General features: G+C 35.7%; 1 protein-coding gene across 4 annotated transcripts in view; it reads right to left on the reverse strand.

Moving 5' to 3' along the window:
• Window positions 1–2535: 2535 nt before the first annotated feature.
• Window positions 2536–19601, reverse strand: part of LOC147390250 (cysteine-rich receptor-like protein kinase 10) — a 28632-nt gene continuing 11566 nt past the window's right edge. The window contains exons 2-10 of one of the 4 annotated variants that reach the window (XM_086458427.1): window positions 19434–19559; window positions 18516–18571; window positions 17094–18024; window positions 8529–8681; window positions 7618–7742; window positions 6921–7131; window positions 3837–4074; window positions 3545–3695; window positions 2536–3036 (exon numbers count right to left, since the gene is read on the reverse strand). In XM_086458427.1, the coding sequence (XP_086314553.1) occupies window positions 2734–3036; window positions 3545–3695; window positions 3837–4074; window positions 6921–7131; window positions 7618–7742; window positions 8529–8681; window positions 17094–18024; window positions 18516–18571; window positions 19434–19559 (2294 nt within the window). In that variant the 3' untranslated portion in view covers window positions 2536–2733. Of the gene's footprint in view, window positions 3037–3544; window positions 3696–3836; window positions 4075–6920; window positions 7132–7617; window positions 7743–8528; window positions 8682–17093; window positions 18025–18515; window positions 18638–19433; window positions 19560–19601 lie in introns of all 4 variants that reach the window. The other 3 variants (XM_086458425.1, XM_086458426.1, XM_086458428.1) reach the window with 3 other exon arrangements.

Genomic DNA, 19601 nt, shown 5'->3' on the forward strand with positions numbered 1-19601 from the left:
TATTGGGGTGCTAGCCCGAGCGACATCATATCAGGTTGGAGGTGAACCCAAGGCCAATTGCAACTTTGGACAACTCAACTCAAGACCAACCAAACCTGAGTGGCCAATTGCAACTTTGGACAACTCAACTCAAGACCAACCAAACCTGAGTTTGTATACAACGTATTGGACCATGGTCTTCTCTACTTTCATGAAGAACTTCTAAATTCTCTTCTGTCCAATCCAAAATACTTTGTTTTTAATCCAATACGTCTACCCCGACATGAGATTTGACTTGAAGCTATAGTTTAATTCGATGGTCAGAATATTTCAATCTCAAGTCAACTTTTCAGTAATTCTAGGATTGTCGCTGTGAATGAGTTTTTTTGTGAGGTTGGTCTCTATGGTATGAACAACTCATTGTGCCATAAAAATTGTCCAATATGATTTCTGTGTGGGCTCCAACAAGACTTGAATTGATTTGAATTATCCAAGGCTTCAAACTGGGCTACTCCACTTGTCATGGAGCAAAGCAGAGCCTGAGAGTTGTGACCAATTCTTAAAAGCTTTTTCTTTATTAAAAAAGATACAAATGGTTAAAGCATGATGCCTTGATTAAGTGAGAACAGAGTTATACTTTTATCCATCTCACATCATCTACAATAGATCTAATACTCTTGTTCTTCATGCTGCAAAAGACAAATATATAAAGCAAAAGATCAAACAATAAAAAAATAAATTGGTGTGATATTTTCAGGAATTTTATTCACATTTCTCATCACATTAAATGCATTATAGGGTATTTTTGGGAAATAAAAAATCATTTTATTTGAATAGAGTGCATGATATGTTTAGAATAATGATTTTTTGACACCCCCATCACAGAACCGTAGATCATTTGCCTTGGGATATGCAGAATCGTCAACAAATCAAAAGATTTAGATAAAAAAATTTAGAATTTTTTTTTTTTTTTCTTTTTTCCTTTTTTTCCCGTAATTGCTTTCCTAACGGTTCCTATTTTTAATCTGAGGTGGTACATAACAGCCCTTCAAACGTGCATCTGATTTCAAATTTCCTAGGGATTAGTATAGTTTTATGAAGGGTTCATTTTCTCCATAAATTGTCAGTACATTTTCTCGTATCTCAACTGTTCGTTGGATAGAGGAGTAGGGTATATAAATTAAGTCATGATAATCTGACTTAGCCACGTGGCATACTCAACCGACACCCCTAATGTAACAGGCTCAAGAACCGTAGGTTTACTCTCCTCTGCTCTCCTTGGGATACAAAACTGCACCTTTTTATGGGGAACCATAGTTCTATATTTCGAGGAGAGCAGATCAATGGTTCTTGAGCCTGTCATGTCAAGGGTGTCAATTGAGTATGCTACATGGCTAAGTCAGATTATCACAGTTCTAAAACTAAATACAAGTTGAGAAATTTGGGGGTCTAACTCAAAACCAATTGGCAATGAGTGAAGAGGCCCAGGAGCTTGAATGGAGAGAGACAACGCAATTTGTGTCCAATGTGAGACTAAACTAAATACGCCCCCGCACGTGTGGGCTGGACTTGGCTAAAGCACGTGGAGATATGAACTGAGTGACGTGGAGGATAGAAAGGCTTTGAGATGTTGACAGTCTCAAAGCAAGGTTGTCAGCCAATAGTTATAAGATAAAGTTATAATTCAATGAGGCTATAATTAGATAAATAAATTGATGATTATATTGTTGATGAATTCAGGATTTCACGGAATTTATCGATATCAAATTTCACTACATTTGTGATCTTGTGAAGGACACAATGAAACTGTGATCGTGTTTTGCCACTCAAAAGATCAAGCTGTTGACACCTTTATGAAGCCTCAACTATTGTATTTTGAACAATTGAAAGGATGATGATGGCCATGGGGATGGTGGTGTTCAAAGACCAATATGGAGTAAAGGGAGACTGTTGGAAATAACCAAACTGAAGTCTTAATTTTCCATCAATATTAGAGTTCTTTCTAAATGTTTAGGAGTTGGTTTGTTTTATTAGTGGTTTTATTTGTTTAGGAGTGGTTTTGTTTTAAGTATATATACACTTAAGTACCCACGTATAGAAGACACGTAGGGAAGATTTTATATTACAGTATATATATAGGGTCCCGTTCAACAACAAACATTTTGGCAAAACATTTTTCAAAACATGGGTTAGAGGTTTTGGAATGGGCTGATTTTTGGTGAGAATGATCTCTACACCATCATTCTCACCAAAAATCAGCCCATTCCAAAACTTCTAGCCCTAGTTTACAAGTTGAAAAATCGTGGACCGTCCATTTTTTGTAAATCATTTTTGATGGGGTTAGAAGTTTTGGAATGGGCTGATTTTTGGTGATGATGATCTTCTCACCGTAGAGATCATCCTCACCAAAAATCAGCCAATTCCAAAACCTCTAACCCATGTTTTGAAAAATGTTTTGCCAAAATGTTTGTTGTTGAACATTTCCCATATATATATATATATATGTATATTGCTCTCATTTTCTTTAATTTTTCCTTTATTTTTTGCCTTGGAGAATTGATAACTACTAAAATTCTTAATACAAACTATTTGAAAGGCAAAACATACATGTTTACATATGAAGAACTTTGTTGCATTAATTGGCTACTTCAGTTCAAACGTTCTGGCTAACATAAACAACTCAAAGTAGATTCAAGGCCCTAGTTAATGTCGCACAAACTATATTTAATTGTGTGTGATACCAATAATCCACAATCATCTGGGATATAACTCGGAAATTGACACTTCATACACAGTAGCTTTGGAGTTATTAAGTGGCATGTCAGAGACCGTCCTACTATGAGCAAAAAATGCAGGTCGTGAAGGTAATGTGAGAGTTACAGAATAGCTACTAAGCATAAGAAACACAGATGCCATGGTTGGTCTGTCTGCAACATCTTCTTGAACACATAATAGCCCAATGTGGATGCATCTAATCACTTGGCTCATTGAAAAGGAATCCTTCAATGTTGGATCGATCAAATCTGAAGCTCTTCCCTCTTTCCAAAGTCTCCACGCCTACAATAACTCAACATTTATTCATTAAAGTTAAATACAAGTTCTAGAACTCAAGACATTCTCACTTAATATGGATTCTCAATGATATATATATATGGGTAGCGTTATTTGGCCAACAGTTTGGCAAACACATTTTTCAAAACATGGGTTAGAGGTCTTGGAATGGGCTGATTTTTGGTGAGGATGATCTCTACGGTGAGGAGATCATCATCACCAAAAATCAGCCCATTCCAAAACTTCTAACCCCATAAAAAATGATTTACAAAAAATGGACGGTTCACGATTTTTCAACTTGTAAACTGGGGTTAGAAGTTTTGAATGAGCTGATTTTTGGTGAGGATGATCTCCTCACCGTAGAGATCATCCTCACCAAAAATCAGCCCATTCCAAGACCTCTAACCCATGTTTTGAAAAAGTGTTTGCCAAAATGTTTGCCAAACTGTTGGCCACGGAACGGGACCCTATATATATATATATATATAAAATTCAATCAAGTAGTCATACTCACATAGCTTGGAAGGTTATCATTATGCTCAGATTGATCAAAACTGCTAATTTTTTGACCATTCACCATCTCTAGAAGCAATACACCAAAACTATAAACATCTGATTTTACTGAGAACAACCCATGCAATACATACTCAGGCGCCATATATCCACTGCATCCCATTACCAATAATTAAAATCAATTGAGATGAAAGATATTAGCAAGCTTTAATAATTTATATAAATAATGTAATATCGTTATCTTGATATCATGACTATCTTATTTGAGCTTAAAGATGAAGTTCAGTACTTACTATGTTCCAAAAACTCTGTTAGTACTGCCATGAGTCTGGTCCATTACAAAAAGCCTTGCCATGCCAAAATCTGAAATTTTTGGGTTCATCTCTGCATCTAACAAAACATTGCTAGCTTTGACATCTCGATGAATAATCTTATGTTGAGAATCTTCATGAAGATAGAGAAGCCCTCGGACAGTCCCTTCTATTATTTTGTAACGCGTTTCCCATTTCAAATTGGAACCATTTATTGGATCTACAATTCATCCAAAAAAAAAAGTTAGGCCTAAAATAATATAGCAAACATTAGAGGCTTTTTTTTTATGTAAGGATGTAGAATGTATATATTTGTTTTGGTCAATGGAGGTCTATGGTACTAGTCAACAAGGAGTTGCTGTTTAATCAATCCATGGGCCAAATGGGCAAAACCTTACTTTTATGATAGTAGGTTTGCTAACCCTAATTTATTAGGGTATTTATATTAGTTTCTATGGGACAAAGATTGAAAAGCTTTTTTTGGCCTTTTTAAGCATTGTGAAATTAGTTCTATGGCTCAATTCTTATCACCGGATTTATGATTTTCCATGTAAATCCATTTGTTTGTGGTTGATTTCTTGGTTATGTTTTCATGTTCATTCTCTTCAATTTATTTGTATCCCAAAATTATACATTCAAGATTTTTTCAACAATATTATCAAAGGAGAAATAATATATTTAGAAAACCTACCCCAAATTAAAAAAACCAATTATATAATGAAAAGACAAAGCAGTGGACAATCCAATCAAAACACACTACCAAAGCAAGTCAATCCACTCATCTACAATCCTTCGAAATAAATCTTTTATAATTGAATATGTAAACCTCAAATCTAAACCTCTATAGATTTCTTGCACTAAAAAATAATACTTGAAACCCAAGTCATAATGATCTGGTTGAAAGAATGCTCCCTCCCCTTAGAGAAAGCACGATAATTACATTCCTTCCAAATGGTCCGGAAAATAGCATAAGGAATCATCAACCAAAGTATACCCTCTTTCTACTTAAAAAGGCTGTATAGTGTGAAGACTGAGAAAAGATAAATGACAGACATTAGGGAAGACCAAATGCATATATAAGAGGAAGTGAAATGAGACCAAATGCCTGAGTTAGAACCCTTTCATAACATGGACATGTGGGCCTTTGTGTTTACTTTAATTCCTACTTCCACTCTGGGATGTGTCATATCTTGTAAGCCTCGGACCCTAGTATATTAATTGTTCTCCCACTATCCAACAAAGGGCCTTTTTAAGCATTGTGAAATTAGTTCTATGGCTCAATTCTTATCACCGGATTTATGATTTTCCATGTAAATCCATTTGTTGTGGTTGATTTCTTGGTTATTGTTTTCATGTTCATTCTCTTCAATTTATTTTGTATCCCAAAATTATACATTCAAGATTTTTTCAACAATATTATCAAAAGGAGAAATAATATATTTAGAAAACCTACCCCAAATTAAAAAAACCAATTATATAATGAAAAGACAAAGCAGTGGACAATCCAATCAAACACACTACAAAGCAAAGTCAATCCACTCATCTACAATCCTTCGAAATAAATCTTTTCATAATTGAATATGTAAACCTCAAATCTAAACCTCTATAGATTTCTTGCACTAAAAAATAATACTTGAACCCAAGTCATAATGATCTGGTTGAAAGAATGCTCCCTCCCCTTAGAAAGCACGATAATTACATTCCTTCCAAATGGTCCGGAAAATAGCATAAGGAATCATCAACCAAAGTATACCCTCTTTCTACTTAAAAAGGCTGTATAGTGTGAAGACTGAGAAAGATAAATGACAGACATAGGGAAGACCAAATGCATATATAAGAGGGAAGTGAAATGAGACCAAATGCCTGAGTTAGAACCCTTTCATAACATGACATGTGGCCTTTGTGTTTACTTCACATCCTACTTCCACTCTGGGATGTGTCATATTCTTGCTAAGCCTCGTGACCCTAGTATATTAATTGTTCTCCCACTATCCAACAAATCGGTCTTTTGGAGTAGTTGGTTGGTTAACACAGTATCAAAGCACTAGGTTCGTATAGGTTACAGGTTTGAATCTTTTCACCCTGATGGGTGAGACGGAGTGTTGAGTGTATATTTTCCTCACCTCTATGGCGTATCATACCCTAGTTTAGCCCTATCACTCTCTTATATTAATAGTTCTCCCCCTCTTGAACAGATCGGTCTTTTGGAGTAGCTGGTTTGTTAACATGATATAAGAGTACTAGGTTCATATAGGTTACGAAGTTTGAATCATTCCACTCTTATGGTTGAGGGGGAGTGTGGAGTGTATATTTTCCCCTACTCTTGGTTGTGTCGTACCCCTCTTTAGCTCCGTGACCCTCTTATATTAATAGTTCTTCCCCTCTCCAACAGATCGGTCTTTTGGAGTAGTTGGTTGGTTAACATATTTTTTGGTTAATATATGGAATGCCTCCTTGGAAGCACCATGTGTAATCTAAAGGACATGGTGCTTTCAATTTTTTTAAGCGGGATGTGCGCTTCGAAGTTTTTTTTTCCCTAAATGGCCTAGGTGAAAATGCAATAAATGAGAAAGTGCTTGACGAATTCCCTAATTACTTATGCATGATACAAAAACAATAATGATGATAGCCCAAGAGATAGTTATTATGATCGATACTCAAGATCCTATCTAAATTTTCTACTAAAATAATTGAAAGCCACCTTCCAGTAACCCAAAATTGCAGAAGCTCAACAGGTAGTTAACAAAGGAGTTGGAAAATAGAGCTTAAAAGAAAGATTTGACTGAAAAGATTCCATCCCAATTTCTCATCCTGGTCCCCTTAGAGTCGAAGAATGGAAGAGAAAAATATATTAAGAAGACTAGCAATCGACCCAAACTCTTATTAATTATTGAAATTCCTTCTAAAACTTAGGTTCGAAGAATGCTTTAGATGAAGAAAAAAAATGATGTTTACTTCTAAGAATTTTTAAGAAGAATCAAGGATTTGACTTGATTATGATAATGTTAATCTCTCTCACTCACTCATACACACAAGTAAAAAATTTATGGAGTAGAGAGGACAAACCAAATAGAATGTGATCGAGGCTTCTATTGGGCATAAACTCGTAAATCAATAGCTTCTCTTCTCCTTCGATGCAAAAACCTAAGAGCCTAACAAGATTCCTGTGTTGAAGCTTGACCATCAAGGCAACCTCATTCCTAAATTGTTCTTCACCTTGCCCGGAGTTTCTTGAAAGCCTCTTCACAGCTATTTCTTGTCCGTTGGATAGTTTACCCTGAGAATTTATTACCATCATATGAATAAAATAAAATAAATTATTTTTGAATGTTTATAAAATTATTCACTACATCCTTCAAGAATTTTTAAGATCTCCTCCAGCCAGACCCTTCAAAAAAGCATCTTTCCATCATTGTTGGTGTGGATTGATTTAAAATTTTCACTTTTATCAAAAGGACCCAAAAGAAATTTGAAATAAGTTATAGGATTGTTTTGAAAACGTGAAAGGATAGAGACCACATTTAAAAAAGATGAATGAAGGAAAATTACAAAAATGAAAATTAGAGAAAGTGAATGGTGATACAAAGGGGTCTTTATAAATCCACCCCCTGCAAATTTGAAGACCGGTTGAAGTTGGATTACGCAAAACATTCTCTATATATGAAGAATAGAGACTGGTTTGAGATGCTATAAGATTTGAGTCAAAGACACTTAAGGTTCATATAAAATTACAGATTTTTTGCTTGATAAAATTTTGAATTACCTTGTAAACAGCACCAAATCCACCTTGACCAAGTTTATTAGCGTCAGAGAAGTTATCTGTAGCAGCTTCTATTATATCAAAGCCAAATTGCAAGGATTCCACGGTTCTAATCTCCCCCTCATCTTCTCCAAAAGTGAAGTAAATATGAGTAAAAACTTCACAAACAAGAGTAAATCTATGAAAATAGGCGTTGTTCCATCATTTGCGTCAATAAAAATAAAGGCCATTTATGGGGTCTTTGGAGAGTTAGATCCATTATGAGAAACATTAGCAAAGAAGCACAGCTCTTCTCATTCAAGCACTTGTGGAGGGAAGCAAAAAGACTCTGTTGATCTCCTTTTTTTACTTCTAAATATGCTTATGTCACAAGTTTTTATTTTTTGTTAACTATTGTGTTTGATGGTAATCTCTTTGATAATATTGAAAATTAAAGGTTTTGCTGGTGCAGTAATTCTCATTTTGTGTAGTAATGTGGTAGGGTTCAATCTAATTAAATCAGGTTTCTCCATAAGAAAATTATACAGTTGACATGCATTTGATTACATATTTTAGTAGAAAACACATTTACAGGTCAGGGTGGGAAAATATTTGTAGAAAATTGCCAGGGAAAAATTCTGACATGTTTTTTCTCATGATTGCCCCAACCCCAACCATAAAGGATAATTCACCTTCAATGTTTTCCTATGTGTAATCAAGCACATGTAGTTTGACTTGAGAAATTCTTTTTCACAATAATCAAAAATTTTTTCTTTTTTGAAATTCATTTTCCTGAGAAAATATTTGGTAGAAAATCATACACTCCCTTAGTGGCTTCCTTGATGACCAAATTGTTTAGGCCAACACATAAATAGTGGTATCAACTTAGACTAATGTTGTCATACTTGATTAGATGATAAAAAATAACTACTTACCATAAACTTTTTCCTCTGCCCTTGGCTTTCGGGAACGATAATATGCCCTTCTCTTTCGGAAACAATAGTATGCAGTGATGGTGGAGAGAAGTGCTATTGCAATGATTGAAGGAACAACTATAACCACGACAATTGGGAATGAATTTTTCTTCGCTGCGAAAATAAGAACAATTTTCTTTTGTTAGTAACCCAAATTATTGAGCATCAAATTTTGAAAGTAAAGTTGTTGGAAAACTTCATACATGATAATCAATCAATTGAAGGAGTTCATGCAGGAATAGAAAAAAATAAAACATTCAATAATTAGCTTCTTAGAGCAACTCCAACACACTAGCACGTGGTAGGCATTCCCTCCCAACTGCCCTTTTGTAGAGCTAGAGCCTCAAGGAGGGACTCCAATGCACCCGGGCTCTGGCTCAAGCTCTCCACTTCAACTTTTTCTAGAGAGAGAAAGTTTGATAGTCAAAAGTAGAGAATTGATTTCTCTATCTGTCTACCTGTTTAGGCAAACCAAGCTATGGCAGTTGTGAGAAACATCATTGTAATTGCACCTTGTGGAGAAGAGAAAATATATATATATATATATATATATATATATATGGGAAATGTTCAGCACCCTAAGTTTTACCACACATTTTAACAAACGTTTTTTGTTGGTGAGGATGATCTCTATGATTAGAAGATCATCCTCCCTAAAAATCAGCCCATTCCGAAATGTTTAGCCCCATGTTTACACGTTAAAAAATCGTAGACCGTCCATTTTTTGTAAATCATTTTTGATGGGGTTAGAAGTTTTGGAATGAGCTGATTTTTGGTGAGGATGATCTCCTCACCATAAAGATCATCCTCACAAAAATCAGTCCATTCCAAAACTTCTAACCCATGTAAGACAAAACACGTTTGTTAAAATGTGTGGTAAAACTTAGGGTGCTGAACGGGACCCTATATATATATATATATATAGGGTGGCGTTCAAGGGCCAACTTTTTAGCAAACTTTTTGGCAAAACATTTTTCAAAACATGGGTTAGAAGTTTTGGAATGGGCTGATTTTTGGTGAGGATGATCTCCTCACCATAGAGATCATCCTCACCAAAAATCAGCCCATTCCAAAACCTCTAACTCATGTTTTGAAAAATGTTTTGCCAAAAAGTTGGCCATTGAACGCCCCCCATATATATATGGGTCCCGTTCAGCAACAAACATTTTGGCAAAACATTTTGGTAATATATATATATATATATATATGGGTCCCGTTCAACAACAAACATTTTGGCAAAATATTTTTCAAAACATGGGTTAGAGGTTTTGGAATGGGCTGCTTTTTGGTGAGGATGATCTCTACGGTGAGGAGATCATCCTCACCAAAACTCAGCCCATTCCAAAACTTCTAGCTCCATTTTACAAGTTGAAAAATTGTGAACCGTCCATTTTTTGTAAACCATTTTTGATGGGGTTAGAAGTTTTGGAATGGGCTGATTTTTGGTGATGATAATCTCCTCACTGTAGAGATCATCCTCACCAAAAATCAGCCCATTCCAAAACCTCTAACCCATGTTTTGAAAAATGTTTTGCCAAAATGTTTGTTGCTGAACATTTCTCTATATATATATAATTTTTCTGAAAGGCAATTTTGGCTTGTCATGTTGGAGTAACATTACAATTGACTCACGTTGCTGAAGTGGATGTATGTATGGAACCATTGATTCTTTTCATCAGGATACAAATGAAAAACATCTATGACCATGTTTGCACCTCCACATTAGTAATGTGAGAAAGAAAATACTACGGGACTTTGTTTCACTACATTACATTGATGTGATAGCCATAGATATAATTCCTTGAGCTACAAATAAAAAAGCTTTTATAGTTATGTGCACACCTCCACGTCATAAATGTGAGAATCACAGTAAGTCCCGACTCACCCCCACCATTACTTTAATTGTGTCACCTTTGTGTCTATGTTTGTGTCATTCCAGCATTTTCCATAGAGTCTTGCTGGAGTGATATAAAGGGAGACACAAAGGTGACACAATGATGTGGTGGCGCACACATAACCATAGATGCTTTTCCGCAAGATACGAGTAAAAGAATCTACGGTTATGTGTGCGCCACCACATCATTTGTGTCACTTTTGTATCTCCGTGTGTGTCATTCCAACATTTTCCTTTTCCATATAAATTTTCAAAAGACTCTGTTACGTTATTTGGGTGATCTCTTAATAGTCCATTTGATAAACTTTTGATTCCATTGATATGCATGGGCCAAAAAACACTCTGGAAGTGTACTTTAGTCTAAGCATACAAGTCTGATTCTTTGGGCATTATCTTCCTCAATTTCTCCATCCTTAAAACTCACCCATGAAAAAATAGATGACAGTAGAATACTATCCCTATTTCTAACTGTATAACATCTGGCCTATGAAATTTGTGAAGAACAATCATGATACATACTTGACAGTGAAAAAGAATGCAAATTAGAGTTAATAAGGTCCCAATAATTTCACTTTGGGACCTTAATTTCACCAAGATTATAAAAGTTTGAATACTATTAAATCCCCAATTAATGTAGCTAACAATAATGTGTTACCAATTTCAGGTGAAAATGACACATTCAGAAACTCAACAAAAGAGATTATAATTACTGTTACAACATGCGAGCAAAGAAGAAGCAATCAGCCAAAAGCTTGCTGATTTGGGTGCCACATCATCACGCTGCGGCTAGGTAAGACCGCGTCGCGGTCATCTCGAGGAATCTATCCTCAAGATTCGCACAAAAGTTTTCAATTGCTTCGGTGGTTGTAACTGATTGGGTCATTCGAATCAAATCATCCGTCAAATCGACCCGATTACCCGAATACAAATGTTATAAATTGAGAGGTTGATTTCAGAGAAAAGGGCTATCTTCTTCTGTAATTTTCTTCTTTAATTCTCTGTAATTTTTCTTTGGGTGAGCTTTTGAGTGTAGTGAGAACATCAAGAGTGATCCATTCATACTCTTTGTAATTCTTTTGAGAGCTATTAAAGGAGGATTGTAGATCAATCATTATTTTCTTCACCCATGTCTTTGTTCTTTTATTATTTTCTGCAATTACAATTCTTGCAATGATTGGCTAAATTCTCATTAGAGAAATTAAAAAAGTCAGAGCAAATTAATCCCTCTAATGTAGTTTTAGATTCATTATTCTTGTCATCTTGTTAAATATTTTGTAAATTCTCCTTTGATTCAATCCCTTAGCTTATATTTCTGATCAAGCTGTGATAGCTATTACTTAGATAAGTTCAAGAATGACTATTTTCTGTAAAGAATCGTAATATAGGTTAAGTAATCTCAATCAGATTAGGATTTTCATGAATAACTTTTAGTTACTTTCGTTAGATTTAATTGCTCCATCTTTCGATCCATGAGCAATGACTTGCTCCATGGATTGAGTTCTATTCAGAATTTATCTACATTATGGATTAATTGCAAAAGCTTACTTGACTTCTCTAATCTCTCTCTCTCTCTCTTATATTTTCAATCTCTTCTTTCTGTTTTTATTTCAATTTCAAGTCGATTTCCATTTTAGTTTCTGTTACAACTCCATGTAGTTTTTAAAACTAATCTATTTTTGTTTTTAAACTCTGTTTTGGTTTTAATCTGAATAACATTTGAATCCCAACTGTCCCTATGGAACAAATTCAACTTACCCCAAGTCCATATCTTAATCTCTATCTCTGCATTTACACATCAAGTTTTATAATCGATCAAGAGTTAATCATAAAATAGGATAAATTATTTTAGTCAAAATAGATGAATTGATCTGGTTTCAATGGAATACCAGATAGAAGAATTTCATTAGTATTTATAGTAGTTTACACGATCAAGAGAATTTCAAAATAACAAAACAGAAAGATTACATAAAGATCTACATAATAGACTTATCAGATAAGTAGTTCAAAGATCTATTCAAACTATTATTGTTACAACAGACTTGTCCTTCAATATCTCCTTCAATATCTGGTTGTTGAGTATCATGCAAAGGGATGGATTCTGTTTTGTTACTTATCTATTTAATTGGTCCCCCCAAAGCTAATGGTGAGAGGTTGCACCATAAGCTTACTACGAAGAAAGGAAAATCTGGATGCTGTCAGTCCCTTAGTGAACATGTATGAAGGTTGTGAGTGTGTAAGAATATATCGAGTAAGGATATCTCTGTTGAAGATTTTCTCCCTTATAAAATGATAATCTACCTCGATATGTTTTGTGTGAGCATGAAACACTGGATTGGAGGATAATGATAGCGCACCAAGGTTGTTAACCCATAGGCAAGGAGGGGAATTGAGTAGAAGACCAAGTCTTTGAATAACATGCGCACCCAATACAACTCTGTGACAGTTAGGGCCATTGACCTGTATTCCGCCTCGGTACTTGATCTTGCTATGACTGGTTGTTTCTTTGCCATCCAATAAATGAGGCATGGACCTAGGAAGATGCAATAACCTATTGTGGACTTGCGTTCATTGGGGACTCCCAGCCTAATTTGAGTCACAGAATGCATGAAGTGCTAGAGATCCTTTTGTGTAATGGTGGCTATGTTCAATTGTACCTTTGAGGTATTTAAGCACTCTTTTGGCAATTGTGAGGTGGACTGTAGTAGGACAATGGAGGAATTGACATAATTGATTGACACTATAAGCAATGTTTGGACGAGTTAGAGTGCAATATTGTAATGCTCCCATGATGTGCCTGTATATGGATGGATCAGGGATAGGGTGACCTGCATGTTTAGACATCTTGCTACCCGATAGACATGGTGTTGAGACTGGTTTGGCACCAGCCATTTTAGTGTCTTCAAGCAGGTCAAGAATGTACTTACTTTGATGAAGATGAAGTTGGTTTAAGGTACGATGAACCTGGATGCCCAGAAAGTATGATAGTGGTCCCAAATCTTTCACTACAAAGTCACGGCTCAATTGATGAAGAAGTTCCTTCACTGCATGAGGGGAGTTGCTTACAACTAAAATATCATCAACATAGATGAAAATAAATATGGTGACAGTAGGGTGATGTAAATAAAATAGAGAAGTATCCAAATGAGAACCAATAAAGCCAAGATTAAGTAAGCTTTGGGAGAGGCGCCTGAACCAAGCCTTTGGAGCTAAGGGACTTGTATAAGTGGCACACATGAGTTGGAAGCATAGGGTTTTCAAACCCTTTTGGTTGTTCCATGTGAACTTCTTCCTCAAGGTGACCATGCAAGAAGGCATTAGATATGTCAAGTTGTTGTATCACCCAATTGTGATGAATTGCCAATGCAAGAATTAACTGAATGGTGGCAGGCTTAATAACATGACTGAATGTCTCATAGTAATCAACTCCATGCTCTTGATCAAAGCCTTTGGCTACTAGCCGGGCTTTGTACCTTTCAATGGTTCCATCCACCGTCTGCTTGAGTTTGAAAACCCACTTATTTTGAATGATATGTGTGTTGGGAAGTTTAAGATACAAAGTCCAAGTTTTGTTTGCAAGAAGGGCATCAAATTCAAGTTGCATAGCTGTTGTCCAATTAAAGTCCTTGGAGGCTTGTTTATAGGTTCTAGGCTCAGAGAGGAGTGTGAAGGATAAGGCTTGGAGGGGATGATTGGTGGAGGAGTAGAAATGGTAGTCAGGAAACTATTTGGGTTTGTGGGAGTTGGTTTGAGAACGAGTGACCATTTTACTAGAGGGGGATGGGCAGTAGGTAAGGCAATGCTGGTGGATGGGTCATGAATGGTTGGGGCAATATCTGACTGGTCAAGAGATGGATTTGCTTCAGAGAGGTCCAGACCTACAGAAAGGCTCAATTGAGGAATGTAATGAAGAAGTAATAGATGGTAATGAGGAGGGGGACATACTTGTTGATGCAGAAGTAGCGAAGTCCACCAAAGTGTTGTCTAAGGTGTGAGTAGAAGCAGGTGGAGAGAAGTCAATCATGGGAGGGAAGGTGACAGGTGAGGTAGTAGTAGGAGTAGACTTCTGAGTGAGATAGGCAGCAGGAAATGTATGTTTATCAAGAGAAAATAACCAAGAAATTAAGAATAATCATCTATAAAAAGAACATAGTATTTATAACCACTAATTGACATTACAAGAGAAGTCCACACATCAGAATGGATAAGTTCTAAGGGGTAGCTGGAGTGATGAGTAGAGATGGAGAAGGGAAGTTTATGACTTTTAGCCATTTGACAAAATTCATAAACATGCTTGAACTTGTGAATGCCAGAAACTGAAATTAAGGAGCTAATAGTGAGCTGCTAGAGGATTGATTCTGATGGATGGCCTAATCGTGAATGCCAAGTTTGAAGAGGGGTTGTAATTCCTAGCAAAGCAGTGAATAAGGACGTTCTCTGCATTTTATTGAATGGAAATGGTTGAAATTGGACAGGATAAAGACCTGCTTTACTTGGACCTTGGAGGAGCACCTTGTTGGTCTGCATATCCTTCACAACAACATATGATGCAATTAGGATAAAGTAGCAATTGTTATCTTGACACAGTTTTTGAATAGAAAGAAGATTAGATGAGGCATTAGGACAATGTAATATATTGGACAGCAATAAAGAACTTTGTGAAGTGTTGAGAATTGAGGAATCAATATTTTGTATGTCCAAACCTCCACCATTGCCTATAGTAACTTGAGCAGGGCCTTGATATGGTTGCTGTTGAATAGTGAGGTTTTCCAAGGTAGAGGTGACATGATTGTTGGCACCGCTATCCAAGAACCAAGATGGTTCATCCTCCTGTTGCACATGTGTGTGGGCAGCCATAGTAGCGAGCTGAGCAGGGGGGTGTCTCCCTTAGTATGAGAAATCCATGCGATGGTAACAGTCAAGTGCTTGGTGGTTATTTTTTTCACAAATCTGACATGGAGGTTTGGAGTTGAAAAAGAGGGTGTTGAGAGGAGGAGGCTTGCTTGTCTACTGTGCAGGAGAGGAATGAGGTTGGTTTCTGGGTCCAGGGGGTTTATTGGAGGGATATTGCTTAGGCTTTCTATTGTTGTAGTGTTGTTTGGATTTTTGGGTAAAAAAGGCAATGTTATGGGTGTCAGGTGAGACAGATTTGTGTTGGAGCTCAAGGAGTTGCTCATAATTGAGCAATTCTGTTTGGAAATCATCAAAAGTGATTAAGGAATTTCAGGTTGCAAAATTCAGAGATGTAATAAAGGGGTGATATGTTGGATTCAGTCTTCCCACAACATAGGAGATCAAATTGTCTTCATCAATAGGTTTTCCCACTGCTACAAGTTGGTCAGACCAACTTTTGGCAGTAAGGAGGTAATCTATATAGTATTTGTTGGACTGATTCAACATTTGGAGCTGCCTCTTGAGGTGAGATATTCTAGAACGAGAATTAGGTGCAAATCAATTTGCCAAAGTGTTCCAGACCTATTGAGAGGTGGTGAGTCCATAAACAGTGGACATAATTTACTCTGTGAGAGTGGCATTGATCCATGCCAATATGAACTGGTCCTTTTCTGCCATACCAAAATCAGAAGTAATGACAGAAGTGGGTTTACCTTCATCATTAGTGACAAACTTGATTGGGCAGGACTCAGAGCCATCCACAATTCCTAAGAGATCATGACTTCGAAGGAGAGGGAGGAATTGAGTGGTCCAATTGAGGTAATTGGTGCCATCCAATTTGACAGATACCAAGGGAGTGATGTTAGGTAAGGAGAATGTTGCAGTAAAATCTTTGGAATCCATAGGATCAAAAGGTGGGGGAGGGGGGGGGGGGGTTAGCCAAGTAAAGGCTCTGATACCAAGTTAAAATAGATGAATTGATCTGGTTTCAATGGAATACCAGATAGAAGAATTTCATTAGTATTTACAGTAGTTTACACGATATAGAGAATTTCAAAATAACAAAATAGAAATATTACATAAAGATCTACATAACAGACTTATCAGATAAGTAGTTCAAAGATCTATTCAAACTATTATTGTTACAACAGACTTGTCCTTCAATATCTGGCTATTGAGTATCATGCACGGGGATGGACTCTGTTCTGATACTTATCTGTTTAACTATTTTTAATATTAAGATTGATTGATTGATCCTTTTACTATAGTTAAAGTTCTTATAATTTAATTAAAGAGAATATATAAAATCTATTTTCATATTTCTTTGATTGTGACTTTATGAAAACTATGATTTTTAATTTTTAGCTGAAAACAAATCGTTGTGATAAGGCTTTGACAATGATAATATATAATAAAATATATATTTTAAACACTATTAAAAACAAGTTTTGTTTTCAATTTTCTAAAAAATTATATTAGATGTAGGTATCCTTGTCTTGTACATCGACTCACCTTAAAATGCCACCAAGTCGATTTGATTCACCCGAATCTTGATGTGACTCACCAGTTCTAAAATTATAACTGAACCATCTATAAAGAAGTAATTTCTAACTTTCAAATTATGTTCACATGTCATAAACAAAGAGCCAAAATCAAAATGTGATTAATTAATGTATTAAAGAAATTGGGATTAAAAAAAAAATGTATCCATAAATATACAGCAAGATCAAGTGTATACTTACAATTTGTGATAGTTGGAGGTGGTGGTGGTGGTGGAGACGGCAGTTGAGGAGAAGCGAGGGGAGGTGAAGGAGGTACAATGAAAGGATCACTCTCATACCTCAAATTACAACTTGGTACAACAACTCTTCCACCTTGTTTTCCACCGGAACATTTTGGAATCTGAGCCACAGCACCTATTAAGCATCTTTCGCAATCAAGTCCTGTTAAATCTGGTGTGCATTGCACAAGCCCATATATTTTCCGAAAGTCTATAAAGTTTGCTTCATCAGTTGCAAATTTATCATTAGAAGGTCCATAAGCAGCACTTTTTACTAGGCGATCCATCAACTCGTTTAATATCTTATTAAACTGTTCTGGATTTGAGATATTGTTATCATTCTTCATACACTCAGTCGGGTAATTCCGCATAGTAGAGAAGATGGATTGATTAGCGTACCTTAACATACACTCATCATACCCTACAAATAGCTCTGTTTGGGTTGGACAACGTTGGATGATAATTTTGCTTGCATTCTCCACACAATTCTTGCATGTTTCTGGCGGAACGTCGCCTCTACAAAGGTAAAGACCATACACTTTATCGGGAGGATTTTGCCCGATGGTGGCGTTGTAGAATTTGTTATTGGGTGTGGCAGATGATAAAGAAGAGAATAGGAGGTTGACATTAACAGGAAATAAGCTATTACTAGAATTAACACCGTCACAAAAGATGTAATTCGGTACTTTGATCTGGGCTGTGATAAGATCACAATGTATGAGGATGATACAAAGAAAGATAAGCAATTGGCAGGAACCCATTGCTTGTTTCAGTCTGATTTGGATTGGAAATGCTTCTGAGTAATTTATGGAATGGTGAAGATGAATTATTGGGTTGTCTCTCCTCATTGAAAGCCTCTTCACAGCTATTTCTTGTCCGTTGGATAGTTTACCCTGGGAATATATTACCATCATATGAATAAAATAAAATAAATTATTTTTGAATTTTTATAAAATTAATCACTACATCCTTCAAGAAATTTTAAGATCTCCCCCAGCCAGAACCTTCAAAAAAGCATCTTTCCATCATTGTTGGTGTGGATTGATTTAAAATTTTCACTTTTATCAAAAGGACCCAAAAGAAATTTGAAATAAGTTATAGGATAGTTTTGAAAACGTGAAAGGATAGAGACCACATTTAAAAAAGATGAATGAAGGAAAAGTACAAAAATGAAAATTAGAGAGAAAGTGAATGGTGATATAAAGGGGTCTTTATAAATCCACCCCCTGCAAATTTGAAGACCGGTTGAAGTTGGATTACGCAAAACATTCTCTATATATGAAGAATAGAGACTGGTGGTTTGAGATGCTATAAGATTTGAGTCAAAGACACTTAAGGTTCATATAAAATTACAGATTTTTTGCATGATAAAATTTTGAATTACCTTGTAAACAGCACCAAATCCACCTTGACCAAGTTTATTAGCGTCAGAGAAGTTATCTGTAGCAGCTTCTATTGTATCAAAGCCAAATTGCAAGGATTCCACGCTTATAATCTCCTCCACATCTTCTCCAAATGTGAATCAAATATGAGTAAAAACTTCACAAACAAGAGTAAATCTATGAAAATAGGCGTTGTTCCATCATTTTTATGGGGTCTTTGGAGAGTTAGATCCATTATCAGAAACATTAGCAAAGAAGCACAACTCTTCTCATTCAAGCACTTGTGGAGGGAAGCAAAAAAAATCTGTTGATCTCCTTTTTTTTACTTCTAAATATGCTTATGTCACAAGTTTTTATTTTTTGTTAACTATTGTGTTTGATGGTAATCTCTTTGATAATATTGAAAATTAAAGGTTTTGCTGGTGCAGTAATTCTCATTTTGTGTAGTAATGTGGTAGGGTTCAATCTAATTAATCCAGGTTTCCCCATAAGAAAATTATACAGTTCACATGCATTTGATTGCATATTTTAGTAGAGAACACATTTACAGTTCAGGGTGGGAAAATATTTCTAGAAAATTTCCAGGGTAAAATGATTTTGTCATGAGTGTGGAAAAACTCCGACATGTTTTTTCTCATGATTGCCCCAACCCCAACCATAAAGAATAATTTACCTTCAATGTTTTCCTATGTGTAATCAAGCACATGGAGGTTGACTTGAGAAATTCTTTTTCACAATAATCAAATTTTTTTTTTCTTTTTTTGAAATTTATTTTCCTGAGAAAATATTTGGTAGAAAATCATACACTTCCATCGTGGCACCCTTGATGACCAAATTGTTTAGGCCGAACACATAAATAGTGGCATCAACTTAGATTAATGTTGTCATACTTTATTAGATGATAAAAAAAAACTACTTACCATCAACTTTTTCCTCTGCCCTTCTCTTTTGGAAACAGTAGTATGCAGTGATGGTGGAGAGAAGTGCTATTGCAATGATTGAAGGAACAACTATAACCACGACAGTTGACGATGAATTTTTCTTCGCTGCGAAAATAAGATCAATTTTCTTTTGTAAGTAACCCAAAT

Source organism: Akebia trifoliata, chromosome 11 (genome assembly GCF_017979445.1).
Source record: "Akebia trifoliata isolate Shusen 1 chromosome 11, ASM1797944v1, whole genome shotgun sequence".
NCBI lineage: Eukaryota > Viridiplantae > Streptophyta > Magnoliopsida > Ranunculales > Lardizabalaceae > Akebia > Akebia trifoliata.